The sequence below is a fragment of the Peromyscus maniculatus genome, chromosome 7 (genome assembly GCF_049852395.1).
Source record: "Peromyscus maniculatus bairdii isolate BWxNUB_F1_BW_parent chromosome 7, HU_Pman_BW_mat_3.1, whole genome shotgun sequence".
NCBI classification, from domain to species: domain Eukaryota; kingdom Metazoa; phylum Chordata; class Mammalia; order Rodentia; family Cricetidae; genus Peromyscus; species Peromyscus maniculatus.
The window spans coordinates 105,483,713-105,501,937 of NC_134858.1; the positions used below are offsets into that span (position 1 = coordinate 105,483,713).

Sequence of the window (18,225 nt, forward strand, 5' to 3'; positions counted from 1 at the left end):
CGCCTGCATGACAGAATAGGATCTCGTTAGAGATGGTTGTGAGCCACCATGTAGTTCCTGGGAACTGAACTCAGGACCTCTGGAAGAGCAGCCAGTGCTCTCAACTACCAAGCCATCTCTCCAGCCCCACCAGAAGGGGGGTCTCTTGACACAGTGTGGGAGGCTGCAGCCACCACCGAGTCTTTATCTCCCACTGTAATCATGCGAAGATCTCATGTTTTCCCAAGGGCCCTGGCAGCCGCTCCTGTGATCTGGGTTGTTACCGATGCTGTCATTATTTGGTGACACCATTGGCTGCAAGGCTTGATAGTAAAGGATAGCCTCTGAGATCAGAAAGTTGGTCCTTGGAAGACAGGCTGTGCAAAGAAGGTACCCAGGGCCTTGGAAGCAACCTTGGAAGGGGACCCCACAAGAGGCCGCCAGCACCCTACATTATGACCATCAGTCTTTGAGGAATGTCTAGAATAGACAGGCTGAGGGGAAAGGGTTGTGTCTCATAAAGAGCAGGGCTGGAATTCAAATTCCTGTGTCTAAACATTCTAGGGCATAGGTCCGAGAGATGGGCAGTTTCACCTTTGGACAGGTTCACCTTTCACCTTTCTGACCCGAATGGCACCTGGGTTTCTTCACCTATAAAGATGACAAACCCTCCCGCCTTGTCAACTAGTTATGATGCAGTATGAGAAAGGAAGCCTAACTGGGGGACTCTCGGAGCAAGATCTGCCTCTAACCACTCTGGCGTCCCTAAGTCCCCTGTGCCACTAAGCCCTCTGTGCTGGGTTAACCAGTAAAGCAGAGGTCATGCAGGCAGAGGAAGTAAGGCCTGGCCTTTGCTCTCTGGCCTCTAGAACCACGCTTCAGGCCAAGCCTCCAACCCATCTCGTGAGAGAGTTTACAGGGGTGAATTTCTGCTCACTTTAGGGGGATGGGAAGTGGACATCTCTAATGAGATCTGTATAGCCAGGGGACTTCTCAGAGCCATCATTTTGGATGAGGTCATGCCTTGGATCTATGCAATAATTAGAAGCCTTCACAGCCCACCAGGACCACACTGAGCATCTGCTCACCCTGGATCCCAGACCCCTTCCAGCCCTCCCAGCCCTCTGCCCCTAAGCGGTCATAGAGAGGCCGTACTCCAGTCCAAGACCCCTCAAGAATGTGGCAGAGAAGAGAAAGGATTAAAGAGCCTGGGCGGCAAGGCAACCACGAGGTCCAGTCCGTCCACCAGGTCTGTCAGTAGGAGCGAGAAAACTGATTGCTTCCTCTGAGGGCAAGGTCTTCACCCTGCTAGGACAGGGCCACTCAAGAAGAATGGGGGTGTATGGAGCAGACCAGACTTGTCTGGCAGCCCTGAAGATGGCGATGTAACCAGGCCCTGGCAAGGATCATGGTATCATGGATCAGAGAAGCCCTGTGCCACAGAGGCATCCTTTCATGGTTGCCTCTAGACAATTTCTGTGGCTCCCAGATCCTTGATTTCTTCAGCAGTAAAATGGGAATGGTAACCGCGGGATTGTGAAGGGGACTTGGGGTTCTCCACCGAGCCCTGTCTGGCTGCACAGAGGGCCTTGTCACCACTGTCATTGTCCTTCTGCGGCTGATAGAATTCCCGTGGGAAGAAAATATGAGCCAACTGGGTGGGAGTCAGTGGGAGAGAGTGCAGCCAGGGTGGGCGGCAGGGGCCGCAGATGCCGACACAAACAATCTGTTTGCCATAAACATGGGCACCCACACCAGCCGGCCGCCACCCGCGACTTGTGTGAGTTGGGAAAGTGCGGGTATGTTTACTCACACTCCCCCGTGCCAGCTGGTATGCTGGGCACAGCTTCCCTCCCAGCTGCCTCGACAGCCGGCAGCTCCTAGCTCAGGGAGGGGAGTGTGAGCAGGGGCCCCTGGATCTTGCCTACAGTTTGGTTCACCTCGGGCTTGAATCGCTGATACTTTCCCAAGTCAAATGTGGAAGACGGGGGGTGGTGAGAGTCTCCATGGCAGTTGGTCATGAGGCTGGGCTGGGTCAGAGCTGGTTTTCTTGCTCTTCAAGTTCCATCTCTCCAGGAACCCCTGCCTTGAGTTTAAACAGCAGGTATCCCTCCAGTGGGGTCCGAGTCCCTGCCTCCTACCTACCAGCTACCTCCTTGGCATCTCAGCACACTCCACACAGAAACATGCACATTGCAAGTAGGTGCCGCTGCATGGGCTCTGTGGTTGGGCCCATGTCCTGGGGGTGCTGAACATGTATGTGTGTTTCGTGTTCTCTGCACTGTGAACATGTATGATTGAGGCAGTGGTAGAGGCAGGGAGACACGTCTTCCCCTTGAGGGATGTCCACGGGGAGAGTATTCCCATTTCACTGCATCTCTTACCTCCAGGCCCAGTGGAGAAATCTGAGCCAAAGAATGGTGGGAGCTTGGAGGTGAGGGCTCAGGGGTGCTACTTAGGTTCTCGTTAGCAGGCATTAAGTGGCCCATGCTGGAGCTATGCTTGTGACCTTGGATATGGGTCATGAGTGGCTTTGGCCAATTAGAATCTGGTATTGAAATATACTAAAGTATACTCTCCCCCCCACTCCTCATGGACTGGGCCATTTGGAGGGATTACTATTTTTGTAGTAGGGAAAACCATAACGTTCCTCTCTTAGGGTTGGAGAGACAGTTCAGTGGTTAAGAGCACTCGTTGCTCTTTCAGAGGACCTGGGTTCAGTTCCCAGCACCCACATGACAGCTCACAACCATCTGCAATTCTAGTTCCAGGGAATCTTTCTCTTCTGGCCTCTGTGGGCATCTGGAACACATTCAGGGCACAGACACACATGTCTATAAAACACCATACACATAAAATAAAAATATTTTTCAAATTTCTTTCATCCCTTGCCTGTTCCCTGAACATCCCCCTCAGTCCTAAGAGAGCCAGAATGTGGGTAAAATTTAGTCATACGCTGAGTGTCACACAGGCACAGGGCCATGGGGATACTGTCATCTAATTATGGAAGCCTGGAGCCGAGCCACTGTGTTGGGTGACTGTAGGTGATCCCTTAGCCTCCTTGACAGCTGGGCTCGCCATAGTTCCTGGGAGAGAGAACGCGTTACTCACCTAAGCAATGCTTCCAAGGTTTGGGAATCCCAGATGTGAGAAAGTTCCTTTAATTTCCCTGAGGTGGGATATGTTCCTCTGTTCACAGTACCCCTAGGAACCTTGGAGAAAAGACCTCTCATTTTGGAACTGGGTGGTGGAAGCCAAGACTGTTCGCACATAAGACGCAGGCTTCAGTAGTTAGTCAAGTTTACCAAGGCTTTAAAGTCAGCGTGGGGCAGATGTGGTGGTGAACGCCTGGGATTACAGCTCTTGGGAGGCTAAGGCAAGATGATCATGAGTTAGAGGGCGGTGTGTGCTACAAAGGAGCAAGGATCTGTCTCAGAACACAAACTGGATAAATACAAAGTCCATTCAGAAGTCCAGGTCTCAGAGGAACAAGGCAGGGCCACACCCAGGGATCCTGTCTGCTTCCTCTGCTTGTATGTAGGGCAGGACTTTCAGGGAGAGGGACCTTCCTGGAGCCACCTTGGGGAAGTTGTCTCCAACTGGCCCCAGCCTGGCTAGGGAGATTTTTTGGTTTATTGTTTTGTGTTGGGTTTTGTGTCTTTTGAAAAACAAGAGATTGAGCCTTTTTATGACATGGATTTTACAGCGTAACGAGGCAGCGTAATTTCCCATTCTCAGCGGCAAGTGCACTTTTTACACTAATTGCATAATTAGACATAATGTACTAATTGCAGTAATGGATGACAGTCAACTAAACTTTAACTTTAAAAACAGGGAGGCGTTGCTGGGGGTGGTTGGGGGGGACTTTACCCCCCCTCCCTGAGTTTTGTGAAGGGGATGGGGAAGCCTGCCCTCTAAAGCTCTTACAGGCTTCCTCTTAGGGCCCAAGGCAGGGAGCCAATGGGCCCTTCTCCCTTGCCCAGGCTCAAGCTGCATATGTCACAGATGTGGAGTGCCCCCCGGGAATGTGGGCTGTGTGGGTAGGGCAGGGCCGAGAAAGGCAGTGCTCTCAACGCAAGAGGGCCATGTCCTCACCTACTGAGGACAGTCCTCTCCTGTACCTTATGCAAGACTGGATTGTACTGGCCTGGCTACAGCTGTCTGTGATCCCCTCTAGACAGGGTGTTCTCAATATGAAGGTGAATTATTAACAGTGTGACAAACAGCGTCACAGTATACAAACCCTGATCGTGACAATATACCGTAGATAGGGGCTGGAGAGATGGCTCAGAGGTTAAGAGCACTGGCTGCTCTTCCAGAGGTCCTGAGTTCAATTCCCAGCACCACATGGTGGCTCACAACCATCTGTAAGGAGATCTGGTGCCCTCTTCTGGCCTGCAGTCATACATGCTGTATACAAAATAAATAAATAAATCTTAATATATATATACCGTAGATAGCTGACGCACCCCGGCATGATGGCAGTTGACAGATGTGAGCAGGCCTGTAACTGAGTGGTACCCAGGCACTGACTGTGTTCTCAGGGCTCCGGTGTCACCTTGCCCTTGCCCTCCTGTGAGTTCCGTCCCTGGCAAGTGAAACTGCCTGGGGGGTTCTCAGTCACAAACACAACCTAGTGCAGAGCAGCCTGCGTCAGGGTTTTGTGTACCTAGTGTGGGACACCCTCTAAGTCCCAACAAGGCAGGGCCTGCGCCAGATCTATCCTGCGTGTTTAATTTTTCTTTCTTTTTATGGTGTTTTGCCTGTATGTCTGTCTGTCTGAGGGTGTCAGATCCCCTGGAACTGGAGTTACAGACAGTTGTGAACCGCCATGTGGGTGCTGGGAATTGAACCTGGGTCCTCTGGAAGAGCAGCCGGTGCTCTTAAATGCTGAGCCATCTCCCCAGCCCCATATCCTAGGTGCTTAAATGGGAAAGAACTCCAGTTGCCTCACCTTGCATCCCTCTTCCTGTCTTCAAGGATGCTTGGTGGTGTGTCATGACCCTTTGATGAAGATAGGAGCCTGGTTGAGCAGCCTACCGGAGGCGAGGCTGGGGCCTCACGCTGCCTCCACTCTGCCCGCCTCAGGGGAACTTGAGCTGGTCACTACTGTCCTCCGCTCTCCTTACCTCCTTGCTGGCCTTGAGCTACCAAGGACCCTCAGGTGTGGCTTCCTTAGTCTCTAGCCCAGCCCAGTCTAGCAGTGGATACCCATCATCAGTGCCGGACCCCAGGAGCCTCTTCCCCAGGAGGTCTGGTCTGCCATCGAGTCCACTTGTTGCCCCTCCCCATTCGGAGCCTGGTAGCATGAAAGACCGGGTAGTTAAGACACCCACCTTGGCTGTTCTTTGTCAGACAAAGGAGCGGACACCAAGAGGTGTGGCCATAGAGGGTTTAGAGAGCAGCTGCTTACCGGGAACACCAGGCTCAGAACGGGGGCCGGGATGCTGGGGCTCCTCTCTGGGCCCCACGCTGAGCCTGGGCCTTTGAGGAGGCAAACAGACGCAGGCAAGCCTGCATCAAATCTTTCTTGTTCCGTTTTCTTTCTGATTTAATTTTCCAGAGATTAGGGCCCATTCACCTTCACTGCGGAGAGAAGCCTCGAGAGTGTGCCTGTCTTCACTCGCAGGGTTATGTGGTTGGTTAGAGGATCTAGCTGGTTCTGCCGGTCCCCCGCCCCCTCCCTTCTGGGGTGGCTGCCTCTCCACTGGCTCCCAGCTCTTCAGCATCATCGTGTCTGCCCCAAGCTCCTTTCTGGCTGGTCAAACTCCCAGCTCATCCCTTCAAACCCTTATGCCCCTTCCTGAAAAGTCTTACCTTCAAGTTTAGAGACAGAAGCGCGGGGCAGAACTACAAAGTACCCTGAGGCAAGGGCTTTGCCTCAGACAGGCCCTGTTCAGATTCAAGCTCTGCTGTGGGACCTCACCTCTAGCCCACAGCGTCTTTGTCTGTTAAATGGGGATGACATGAATGGACTGTCTTCCTGAGCCATCAAGGATCAGTGAGGCCGAGTATGTGAAGCACCTGCCCCGGGTAAGCCAACGGGACTATTTCTGGCCTCCCCACCTTTCCTCTCTCTTCCCTCCTCCCTCTCCCTTCTCAACCTTCTCACCCTGGCTCAGGTCTGGGCCCCACTGTTGCTGGCTTTCTGGGACTTTGTGAAATGCCTCTGATGGAGTCGGTCCACGCCCCTTGTCCTGAGGTTTTTGTTCTCCTCTGGTAGCTTTTTGAATGCTCCTAGCGTCTGCGGATGGGGCTGGCTCCTTCTGCCCTGCAAGTGTGCAGGTTTCCCATCCAAGGTTGCTGCTCCACAGACATCCTTCAGGCTCACTGCTTATCTATGAAAGGCTGTCCCCAGAAAGCAGGAGGCTGGGCAGAGGGTTTGGGGCCCCCAAAGGGACTGCAGAGCTAGCCTAAAGGTGGAAAGGCACCCTGCTGAGTCGCTACTGTAGGTAGGGCCTGGGAAGACAGCTCAGTTGGTCAAAAGCCCGCCACATAGCATGAGGATCTGAGGTTAAACTCTAGCACCTTTGTAAACACCGGGACCCTGGAGAGACAGAAGGAGCCCTGGGACTGGCTGGCTAACCAAGTTAGCCAGATCAGTGAGTTCCACGTCCAGTGAGACCCTGCCCCCCTCCCAAAATAAGGTGGAGAACAATTGAAGAGGCCACCTGACGTTGACCTCTGACCTCCACCTGTACACACTTGCCCATCATACAAACACATTTTAAAAAGTAGTGACTAGAAGTACCTGATAGAAGTCCATGATATGTAGAACGAGGGACTCCATTCAGCCTCCTACATGGTCCCTTCTGCCTTAGCCACCCCTGCAGGCCATGTTCCTCTGGCCCTCTGCCATGTGCCTACATGGCTGCCTGCATCCCCATCCCAGCACCTTCTCCCTCCCCCCCCCCCCCAGCCATGGGATGAAGCCCCTGCCTCTTGCCCCACTACCATGGATGGCTGAGGAGCTGCAGCAGCCTGTGGCCTCACTGGCCCCTTTGTTCACCTCAAACCAGCTCTGTGCTTAAAGGTGGGGACCACTGAGGCAGCATTGCTGTGGGAACGGTGGTTTTTCCAGATAAGTCTCTGGGCCCAGGAAACCAGCAGGCGTGTGGCCCTGCTGTGATTGAAGCCTTGTACCCTGTGTCCTGGCCTTTCTGCCACGCCCCAGCTGGTCCCAAGGCTAAGGGTTGGGATTGGTGGGGAGCTAGCCCTTGGCAGGGTCCAGGCACTGCACTTTCTCTGGGCTCCCTCCTGGGTCCATGCTGGAAAGCAGCGTCCTGGCCCATATCAATGTGGAGATGACTTCCTTTCTGGGGAAGGGCACCTGCTGAACTGTGCCATTTGTATCTCCCTGGGGCTCAGGGCGGAGCTCAGCGCCCTTCCAGGGAACAGAGCAGCTGGAACAGGTCCAAAGGAATGTTGAAAGTGTGAGACGTCAGAGGTCTGCCTCTGTTCAGGAGCTGCTGCATATCAGGGTTCCTTTGGGATTGGGGACTGGCTGGCTGACAGCTTGAGCGGCCACTAGCATTCTGTCTTCAGCACACCAGAAACTCCTTACAATCCACTTCCTCATCCCGACAGGACGTAGAGCACATGAGAAGACAGAGTGGTCGGGATGGCATGGGCAAGGTCGGCTAGCAATAGTCCCGAGAGGCCTCACCTGCAGGCCCTGGGGGCCAGCAGAAGGACACCATCGTGGGTCCTTCCGTAGAAGTAGAGCAGGAAGAAGGCCTGGTAGAGGCAGGCAGGGCTCTGGGAGCTCACACAGGCAGAGGTGGAGGGGTGAAACCTAGGTCCCAAAACTCTGCTCTGAAACGCAGAACTGGGCATATGCCTTTGTTCAGCGTCCTCTGCACACAGGACCCCGGGGTGCTTGCGGGGACAGCAAAGGAGCTAGCTGTCACTGTGCGCCATCAGTGGCTCCCTGGTGTCTGGACTCCTCTGTTATCACCTCCAGGGCTGAGACTGAGGTGTTAGGGAAAAAGACAAGGTGGCTGAGGGAGGGACTTGAGGGTGTGGGGCTGGACTTGGGCAACACTCAGAAGGAGGTTGGCTACTCAGGAATGAAAGCTGATGGCTTTGGACAGCTCTCAGCGGGCACGTCCAGCAGAAGAGTGGAGGCAGGGAGGGGACCGAGATGACCTCCTCAGCCTTGGTGATCTTAAACAGGAGCCGTGGTGACACCAGTGCAGGTTTCCAAGGACATGAACTGTGCTGTTCATTGGCTTGTAAGGACTGTGTGTGTGTGTGTGTGTGTGTGTGTGTGTGTGTGTGTGTGTGTGTGTGTGTGATCGAACACTCATTTCTGGAAGAACCTCAGCCTCCAAGCTTTGTGTCACCTGTTGGGACCCTGAGGTATAGCCCTGACACTAGATCTCTTCGCTCTGCTGGTCCCAACCCAGGAGCCACAGAGGCTTCAAAGTGTATTGTAAGCATAGGAAAGGGGTTCCCAGATGTTTCCAGAAGACATGTCAGGAAACCAGCATGGCGCAGCCTCAGAGCCTGGGAATGACCTTGACAAGTGAATCTAATGTATAGGAACTTCATCCCTTGGCCCTGATGAAGCCAGGCAGCTGCGCCCCCTGCTGGCACAAATTGGCTGGGTGCTGCTTCAACTGTGTAGCCCAGATCATGGTCCAAAGCAAGGAGGCGGGGGATGTGTTTTAAACCTCCAAACCTGAGAAGGATGGGTCAGAAAAGATATGGAGCCTGCCTTCGACACTCAGTCCTGTGTCCAGAATTGTGCTCTTCGGTCTGATTCTCAGTTTCCCTGATGTAGGAGACCGGCTCCCTGTATTTCTCTGCAACCCTTGGGTTCCGATTCTTCCTCTCCTTTGCCTCCATCACAGAGGACCATCTGAGGACCAGAGGCTGAGCCTGGATTCTATGGGACAGCCTGCCCTGGTGTCCACTCCGAGCCTCAGCCCTCTCTGGCTGAACAAACAGGCTCTGCCGTTCACCCCCTAATTGCCACAGCTCCGTAGGAAGGAGCGACTTCACCACAAATTATTTTGTTCTAAGAGAAGGACAAAAAGAAAAGAGAAGCTGAGAGGGATGGGGGATGGCAGCAGGAGGAGAAGATTGCCTGAGCCTGCTTTGTGCGCTGCTGTAACCCTTGGGCTGCCAGGCACTGGGCAGGCAGCTAGGCTAAGGCTCCCCAGCCCCCAGCCCCAGCCCATCGTCTTGTCAGATGACAGAGTCCTTATCTCAACACCTCTTCTGTCATTCTCCGACCTTATCACACCCTGCCTGTCCGTCTCTCATCAGGCGCCTCTGTCACCTCCTTATTGCCCCTCACCGCCAGCCAGTCCTCTCTGTCTCCACATGCCCCCACTTCTGCACAGCCAGGTGGCAAGGCTCTGCCGTGGGTCCTGGGCCTCTGACCTCTAGTGGTGGAGGAGCCAACTTGGAACAAACTTCCTGGAATCATTTGAAAGGATGCAAGGTCCAGGTCAGGCTTGGAGACACTTACTGGTGTGTGACGCATACATATGCATGCACATACCCAAGACCCCAAGCAAGAACAAAGACACCTGCAGAAATCTGCCTCCCAGACTCCCATACCAGCTCCCAGGCTGTGTCTAGAGGACTTAGCCTCACCCACCCCAAAGCCACATGCTGGCATGTGCACACAGATGGCGTGTCCAGCCACGTCACGTGCTAGCCATCCATTTACATGCATGTGTACTCAGACTCCTCCTCCTAAGGAGGGGAATGGGCAGATCAACTCTTCTTCAATATTCTGAGCCTTGAATGGCAGAGGGGCCCCCAAGGGGCTCCTAGAACTCTCCATAGTTTCTGCAAATGGCCTAGGGCAGCACCCGCAAAAGAAGCGCACTGCCCGGGGCTCTGTGGAGGAGTAGCTATGCATATTGCACACGTAAGAGATTCATTTGTGGGTATGCACACGTGCGTACATGTGTGAGAGCGTATTCATGTCGGGATGGGGTTTATGATACATGCTTTTTAGCTCCGTCTCCCTCGCCGCATACCCTGCTTCCTGCTTCCCATCCAGCCTACCCTTCCCCTCTGCTGCTCATAGCCACTTGGAACTAACAGTGGATACAATTCATGGCCCCTGAAAGGAGATCCCTGAGGCTCAGACAAGGCAAACTTGGACCCCTCAAGCACCCATACCGGCCACCAACTAGCCCCCACTGGACCTTCATACCAGATGCAAACTATGGAGCCGCGGCCCTGTGTTCCCCTCCCCTGAGCTCCTGAAGGCTTGTTGAGGGCCAAAGCTAGGGTGCTATAGGGATAAGGGCTGAAGTGAGCTGTGCATGCAGTGACAGTGTGTGAGGCCCTGGCATGGGAGTTATGGACCACTCTGGCCTCACCCTTAACCTCTGCTTCCTTCTAGATCTACAAGGACAACCGGAACCTCTTTGAAGTCCAAGAGAACGAACCGCAGAAATTGGTGGAGAAGGTGGCAGGGGACATTGAGAGCCTGCTGGACAGGAAGGTGCAGGCCCTGAAGGTAGGCCAGTGTGTCCGGAGCATGAGGACATCAAAGGAGGGCTAGGTGGAGTGACCTTGACCGAAGGCAGTGTTCCAGCCCTCGCCGTCACAGGGCACGTGGATCCCTGAATTTCAGCGGGAGCTACAGCTCCGGGGAGGGCTGTGGGCGGTCGTGGCAGTTGTAATTGGGTCTGGCTGCATGTGAGGTGACCTGGCAGACCTAGGCAGTCCTGCGTTGTCAGGCTAGCCTGGCAGGCCTTACCACTTATGGAAACCCAGTGCCTGAGAGCTGCAACCTCTCTGAGTATAAATGGGGAGACTGAGGCCCGGAGCAGGCAGAGAAATATTGAAGGTCTGGTCAGAGCAGGGACTCCAGCCCTCCCCATCTGTGGCTGCCTCTGTGTGATGCCCTCCCCACCGGTTCCTGCAGCCCGCCTAGCGGCACACTGTTCTGACCCCTGGATCTCCTGTCACAGATAAGGGAAGTCAGCTGGAAGACAGTCTGCCACAGAAGGGGCAAAGCCAGTTTTCAGCTGTAGGGACCAAAGATCTCTCCCGACTTGTATTAAACATGTGCTTACCTACCCAGCTAACATACCACACCTATATCCCACTGCCTCCCAAATGTATCCCATTTTACCTTGTTCTGTCTCCTTGCCCCTCCCCCATTCCAGACCCCAAGTTTGCACTCTGCTTCCTGGTTTTCCTGGCCCCTCCCAGTTTACAGAATGTGGCTGTCTTGATCAAACTTTTTTTTTTTTTTTAGGTAAGGTTTCAGTATGTAGCCCAGGCTGGCCTCATATGCCCATGCCTCCTGAGCTGGGATTATAAACATATACTACCATATCTGGCTTGCCAGCCCAAATTAGTGTTGGCGTCAGGGATATGTGGAAAAGGTCATGTTCAAGTCTTTGGAGGTGTTGCTCACAGACTTTAGGATGGGTTACCTTGGTAGAGGCTGAGCTGGGCTGAATGGGGGCAGTGGAAGCTTCCCAGAACCCAGGCCCCGCCATCCTCCTCCGAAACCACAGCCTTGTCGTTCCCCACGCCCCCTTAACCCGATACTACAGGAACAACCAACCCTAATAGCAGAGGGGTTGGGGCATGGCCATCGGCTTGGAGTCTTAGTCCAACTCTCATCCTGTACCCCACATACTCATCCCTGCCTGACAGACAGGACAGATATCTGCCTCCTTTCCCTGGTATACAGTCAGTGCCAAATACAAAATGATGTTCAGTGGAAGAATGATGGGGAAAGGCACTCGCCATGTGGCCAGTGTATCACAAGTCATTCTCATAGCAACCCCAAAAGGAAGTCTTTGCCCCTTCCTCTTATAGGACGCTGAGGCTTGGAGGTGTCAGGCCAGTCCATAAGAGAACCAGAGTTTGAACACAGGTCTTCCTGACTCAGATCCCGGCCTGGGGCTCCCCACAGTCCCGAGGCATGCACTAAGGGAAAACCCTTGCCACCCCAGCACCTCCTTCTGTTGCAGGCTCACCCTACACCCCAGAGGACAGAAGGACCGCCTACCCCTTGGTTCTAATTGTTCAAAGTAAGCTTTGAACTTCATTATGTTTTAAATTTGCTTTTAATTAAATTCTGGTCCTTTTCTTCTTCCCACATTTGTGTGCAGCCTGAGTGTAAATGAGAGGAAGGGCCTGGGGGGTCTTGACCCCCATCCCCCATTCCATTGTCCCTCCCTCCCTGGACCCCACCCAGTAGTCCAGTTGAAAACCCTTGATCGGGTCTTGAATCTTAATTTGGGGCTTGCAAAGAGGGAGCTGAGCCCCGCAGGACACAAGTTCACTGCATTGTCCAGTCAGGGTCTGTCAGATGTTTCCTGACCGGAAGTCCGGTCAGATAGAAGCAGGCCAGCTCAGGGCCTTACAAACACAAGCAAGCAGTGTCCATCATGCTAGTCTCTCTGCTTTGGACATGCAGAGGGAACCCTGTCTTGAAACTTCAACTACCGAGGAGACGAGGCCTTTGAGCCAGGGCTTTTTAGGGCCTTGAGCCCCGGAAGGGACAAGAAGGTGCCTGAGTTCTTCTGGTACACCATGAGAACTGGGGCGGATTTGAAGCACGATTGTTAGGTCCCCATCCTCTCAACTGAGGACTTGGCACACAGCCCCTTTCTCGGAACGGTCATTTATTCATTGTTACGTCCCCCTTGGTGTTGCCGCCAATACTCACTTAGGGCCAACCACGTGATAAACCTGAAGATGCAGCAGGGAAGGACAGGCCGTGTTCCTACCTTCATATCCAAGACCATTCCCTCTCAGTCCCTAACTTCCTTCTCTGGGCCTACAGTGCCAGTTACTCAGGAGGCTAAGGTAAGAGGATTGCCTGAGTTCCAGAGTTCAAAACCAACTGCCAACATCAAGGGGCCATGTCTCAGAAACGTAAATAAAACTAAAGGCATGAGCGGCCTCCTTGCCCAGGACCTTAGCTTCACACCTCCAAGGAGCTGTCATTCATAAAGGACAGGAGCTGTCATTCATAAAGGACAGTGTCCTTGAAGGGTTTGCTGCTTGCCACCCACCCCTGGCACCTTTGCCGTGTGGTTTAGAGAAGAGGTCTTGGATAAAGTGGGAGGTAAGCCCATAGGCAAGGCTCAGGGCACGATGGCTTGGTGAGCTAATTGCCAGAGAATGGGAGAACCCGGGTCAGGGCACCCGGGTCAGGACACCTGGGACAGGGCACCCGGGACAGGGCACCCAGGCCAAAGCAGATTACTGTGCACATCGGTGTGGAAACTGGCAGCCTGCTGCAGGAAGGTCTTTTGCCTTCCAACTCAGACAAGCCAGAGGCAGTGGGAAGGCCTGGATGAACTCCGGAACCTAGAAGCTCAGGCCATACAAACTGACAGCACCCTCGTATGTACTACCATTGTGACCGTGTAGCATTAGCTGTCTAGAGAAGGACCGGACCAAGGAAAAAGAAGATGAGGCATTGGCTTCCTCTGACACGACCTTGACCTGTGATGACCTAGTGACCTTGGACAAATCCCTCTTCCCTCACTTTCTTTCTTAGACAATGAGTGTCCCTCCCAGGGGCCCCCACAAGGCTCACATGGGTGGGGCAGGGGGAAGTACAGCCCTGGCCTTGGATCTGGGGGTTCCAGTGGGCAGCACCCCCACCATCAGTGGCCTCTGCGGAATTAGCGTCATTTAAAGAGTAAAATTAAAAACCCTTCTGAGCGCAGCCGCCCTGCTTTGGCCGCTAATGGCCTCTTAACCCAATTAGCCAACGCACGTTGGCGGTGTGGCCGGGTCTGTTTAGGAACGGAGCGCTGAGCTGGGTGCTCGAAGGGACAGGAGGTGGAGGCCGGGGGCTTGAGGACGGACAGGTTCCTCCCAGTTCTGACTTTTGCTGCTTCCTCTCCAAAGCCTCGTCTCAGGCAGAACCTCTCCTCACCCTCAGCACCGGAGGCAGGCGCTTGGAACTGGATCTATCCTTGCAGGGCCTGCTCCAAGCACTGGAGGGTGTTTGGTGGCATCCTTACCCTCTACCCACTAGATGCCAGTAGCACGCCACTCCAAGTACGGCCTAGTGCTTCCGGGTCAGATGGCACACGCGATGTGACAGTCATGAACAGACGTCCCACAGGCAGTGCAGAGGGAATAGGGCAGCCTCAGCAAGAGAAACATTCCTTTCTTCCGAAGGGGCAATAGGGAAGGCTGCCTGGAGGAGGCAGCAAAGGGAATGGCTGGGTACTGAGGCAGCTAGAAGCCAGCTCAGCTGGGTCGGGTGGTGCATTCATTGACGAGGGTTCAGCACATAGGTTGGTCCTGGGAAATCCAGGCCACGAGCCATCTGCCAAGGCCTGGCCTGCAGTAGGAGCTTTGTAAGAATCTGTGGGACAGACGCTGGACTGTGGCTCCGGATCCCACTGGAGCTCAGCTTCTGGGGTCAGACTCCAGTTCCGGGAAGCTCGAAACAGGCCCGGTAAAGGCGGGCTGACAGGCAAGGGAGTCTGGGGCACCCGCTGCCTCCGCCCACCCTTCTCTGAGCAATTAAAAGGTGTTTATGTGGGGCTGGCAGTGGCTTCTGCCTCCCTTCCATTACCAACATTAAGAGATCTTGACCCTTCCACTTTCCCGCTCTTGAAAGGAGCTGCAGACACGTGGAGCCAATTAGGCGCAGGCGTAGGCGCCAAGGGCCCGAGCAGCCTTTTCTCCCTGATTGCAGCGTTTAGAGCTGATTATTCTCCCCTCACCCAAACAGTGCTGCTTCCTGGCAAGGTGCCACCCAGAGGAGCCGCCTGGGGGCCCCTGGGGATAAGGATGCCTTGGATTAGTGAATGGGCATCCATGGAACACCTTCAATGTGTGTGGCCAGGAAGAAAGGGGTGGGGCGGGAATGGTGGAGCCCAGGTAGCAATGAGGTTTCTCCTAAGCCACCATTTAGGGATAGAGGTCAGGGAAGGGTCCTCAGAGGAGGTGGCCTGAATGTGTGTAGAAGTGGGTGACCATTCTCCACACACCCAAGCATCCTTGTCCTTGGAGTCAATCGTCAGCATGAGCAAGAGAAAGGCGCGCTGTTCCCAGTTCCCAGTGGACGTGAGTGTGGAGCCCTCCTCGCCTACCTACATCCTGGTTGGATGGCCAGGAGAGCCTGAGATGCTCTGGAGGACTCTGGGCTGTACTGATGGAGCCAAGAGCTAGTCCCCCTGGGTCACTGGGGGGCCGTGCAAGTACAGTGTGGCTGGAGCATAGCCAAGGGCTCCCAGGGTCTCCTCACTCCTTCATCTTTACCTGCCCAGCTGACGCCGACCTACTGGGCCTCCAGAAAGGCCAGGTTGTCTATTTGGAGCTGGCCTCCTCTGGTCTCAAGTTGTCTTTGTGCGGTAGGCTCTTCACCTGGGATCTCCAGAGACAAAGGCCCGGAAGAGCCGCTGCCATTCCCCAGCATCTGCTAATCAAAGGAAGAGGTTGACGGTTGGGGTGCAGCATCCCTGAGGTCTAGGAGATGAAACCCTCACACCCTGTAGCTGAGTTCTCCCAGAGCTAGAAGGTCAGAGGGACGGGCTGATGGCTGGGATGTATTAGGCCAGGAAACAGCATTGCCCTGACTCAGGGCGAACAAGATGGAGGAAATGGTCCCTGAGCCCAAGGAGGAGCGCTGTACTCCACTCCCCAGGCAGGGCCCAGACTCAGGGGGAGAATCCCCTCTGCTTGTGCCTATTCTTCTGGGACTGGTGGGGGTTGGGAGTCCTAGCTGGCGAGTGGAGAGATCCTAGGAGGCAGAGGAGAAGACCCACGGGTGCCACAGGGACAAACCAGACTAATTTAAGATCACAGAAGTGAGAAATTTAATTGACTTTTAATAGCATGTGGCCCTTTGTTCTGAAATCCTTGTGTGTGAGGGCTGGGGAGGGTAGCAGTGAGCCAGCCAGTGATCCTGACCCTCTGGGCCCCAGATTTCAAGGAGACAGACAATAACCTATGGGCGGTCTGTGTGCAAATTAGCCACCATGGAGCTGAGAAGTCTAAGGCGACAGCCTGGAGGAGGCGGCAATTTAAACTGAGTCTTAGAAGACAGGAGGCGTTGTCAGAGGCGAAAAGGAGGGAGAGCCCAGCCATGTCTAGTCCAGCCCTGGCCTAGTAAGGAGTGTGAGCAGATTTCACGTGCCTCAGTTTCCACTGCAGGGAAGAGGCGAGGTGGCAGAGGCGAAGCTAGAGATGGAACTCACTGCCTCATCTCTGGAATGCTTAATGCTCATCCTTAAGCGTGCTCCGCTCTCGAAGCGTGCTCCAGGAGCAGACTCTCACCTAGTCTCTGTGCTTCAAGCTCTGCCATAGGCAGCCCCTCCCTGGGGACAGCGGGTGCCTATGGGAGAAAGTACTGGGTCAGAAGTTGGTGTCACTGACCTGGGGGTGGTAGACATGACACAGGGGTAGTGACAGGCTTATCGAGTCACAGGATTCTGGGTGTCTCAGGTGCCCCTGCTTCGGCTTCTGTTAGTGAGCACTGTGCTATGTCACCAGGGGCAGGGACAGTGGGCACAGACCTCAGGGAGCGCGGTCTGCTGAAGGTGACAGTGTTGTGATCCATGGCACAGTGTGTGGAACTGGGGGCTGAGCCTGAGGGACCCAGGAAGAGGAGGATTTAGCCAGGGAAGGGAGAGAGGACGGGAGGAAGAACACAGAGGAAACACCAAAGTTCAGGGACCAGAAGGCGACCTCCAGCCCCACCCAGTCAGCCCTCCCTCTTACGGGGACTTGACAAGGAACCCTATTCCCAACTCCCACCTCCGTGCCTCCCGCTGTCCGGGCTCGAAGTGCTTCCTGCCTTCGGGCACAGGCCTTGGAGCTGGTGTTTGGGAGGCTGGTCACGGCGGCCGGCCCTTTGTTACAGCCTCCCTGTTTGCCCACTCTGTTCCTCAGCGAATGGGAGTCATCCCGTGTTTGCTGTGTCAACACCAGCTGGAGCCGAGCTGTGGAGATAGCTGAAGACATGAGGCTGCACCCTCCAGCCCCCCAGGAACCTGGGATTCAGCCCTTACCTGGCAGGCTCAGGGTCCGTGAACGATATCTCCTCACCCACAACCCATGCCTTGTCCATAGGAATGCCAAATATGATGAGGCAGACAGCACCAGAGAAGGCAAGTTCCCCCGTACACAGCTCAGGACTTCCAGGCAGAGGCGATCTTCAAGGCTTTGAGGCTAAGTGCAGGGTTCCCCAGCCCTTTGTGCAGGGTCCCTCTGACCTCCTATAACCCCAGGACCCCCTCCTCCTGTGTGTCCCCAGTCACCAGGTCCAGCAGCCTAAAAGAGGCCTAAGCATCAGGCAGGTGACCCGAAGAATAGACAGCCAGTAGGGCAGAAGCCAGGCAAGGGACACCATCACTTCAGGAGGCTGTGGACCAGGGAAGCTGGTGTCCATACCAGACCGTGGGAATGAGGCACTGTATGGGGGCGAGGGCTGAGGCTCGCTCTCAAAAACAGGCGGGAACAGCGGGCCAGAGAACAGTGAAGGAGAAAGTTTTCCAGAAACATGCTAGAGAGTGACTCACTGGGAACACAGTCCTCCAGGGCAGGACAAGGCACCTGGGTGGAGAGACAGGTGAGGTCACAGCCACAACACTGCCATGTCAGCCTCAGGGCGTTCTGTTCCTTCGGGTGGCCGTTTCTCTGCTGGGTTGCCTTACCTGTGAGATGGGTGCTAAGAGTCCACCTGGTGGGTTTACTGAGTGATCCCCTCTGAGCGAGACACCACAAACTGCATGTGGAGGCCTCAGGGAGAGGGGCTTGGCCTTCTCTGGACTTTGGACTCTGGGATGGGGCCTGACAAGGTGGCTCTCTCCACTTTACTTTGGGGTTCTCTGGAAAGGTGTCCCCAGTGGCTTGGAAGCACAGAAAAGTGGCACTGAAGCCAGGGTCAAAGAAAAGGAGGAATTTGCCCCTCGGAGAGCAGGGGAAACCGCTCTGAAAGAGGAAAGAGCGGGGCGGAGCCAGGTCCCTGAGCTCTGCAGTGAGTGGTCCGCTAAGTCTCCAACACAGGAAGTGGGGGTGCTCCAGGGAAAGCAGAGGCCATCGTGGGTGTCAGGAGAGGGGACGAAGGCCTACAGCCTAATGGGGAAGAAGGGAGGGCTCTCGGGATCAAACGGGGCAGCCAGGGTGGGCTGACTGCAGCGGGGTGAAGAGGTGGGGTCCGTGACACTTCCTGGTGCCGACACGGATGAGGCGGGAGATATGGGATGGGGGTGGGCTGCAGAGTGAGGCCAAACCCCGAGAATCCATAGGAATGGTCGGGAGGTGGGCAGCCTTGCCGCC

The 18,225-nt window shown here is 54.8% G+C and overlaps 1 protein-coding gene and 1 long non-coding RNA gene across 11 annotated transcripts in view; one reads left to right on the forward strand and one right to left on the reverse strand.

The window, feature by feature from the left end:
- The window catches only part of Cacna2d2 (calcium voltage-gated channel auxiliary subunit alpha2delta 2), a 132,527-nt gene that overhangs the window by 55,841 nt on the left and 58,461 nt on the right, over positions 1–18,225 (forward strand). For all 10 annotated transcript variants that reach the window (XR_006074363.2, XR_013052933.1, XM_076576999.1 and 7 more), the window contains exon 3: positions 10,349–10,465. Coding sequence is in view for 8 of the 10 variants with exons in the window: in XM_076576999.1 (XP_076433114.1) it covers positions 10,349–10,465 (117 nt within the window). In the remaining 2 variants the exon portion in view is untranslated. The remainder of the gene's footprint in view (positions 1–10,348; positions 10,466–18,225) is intronic.
- On the reverse strand, positions 15,738–17,861 carry LOC143274152 (uncharacterized). The gene is made up of 2 exons (XR_013052584.1): positions 16,956–17,861; positions 15,738–16,886 (listed from the first exon to the last, which is right to left on the reverse strand). It is a non-coding gene; the product is annotated as an uncharacterized LOC143274152 (long non-coding RNA).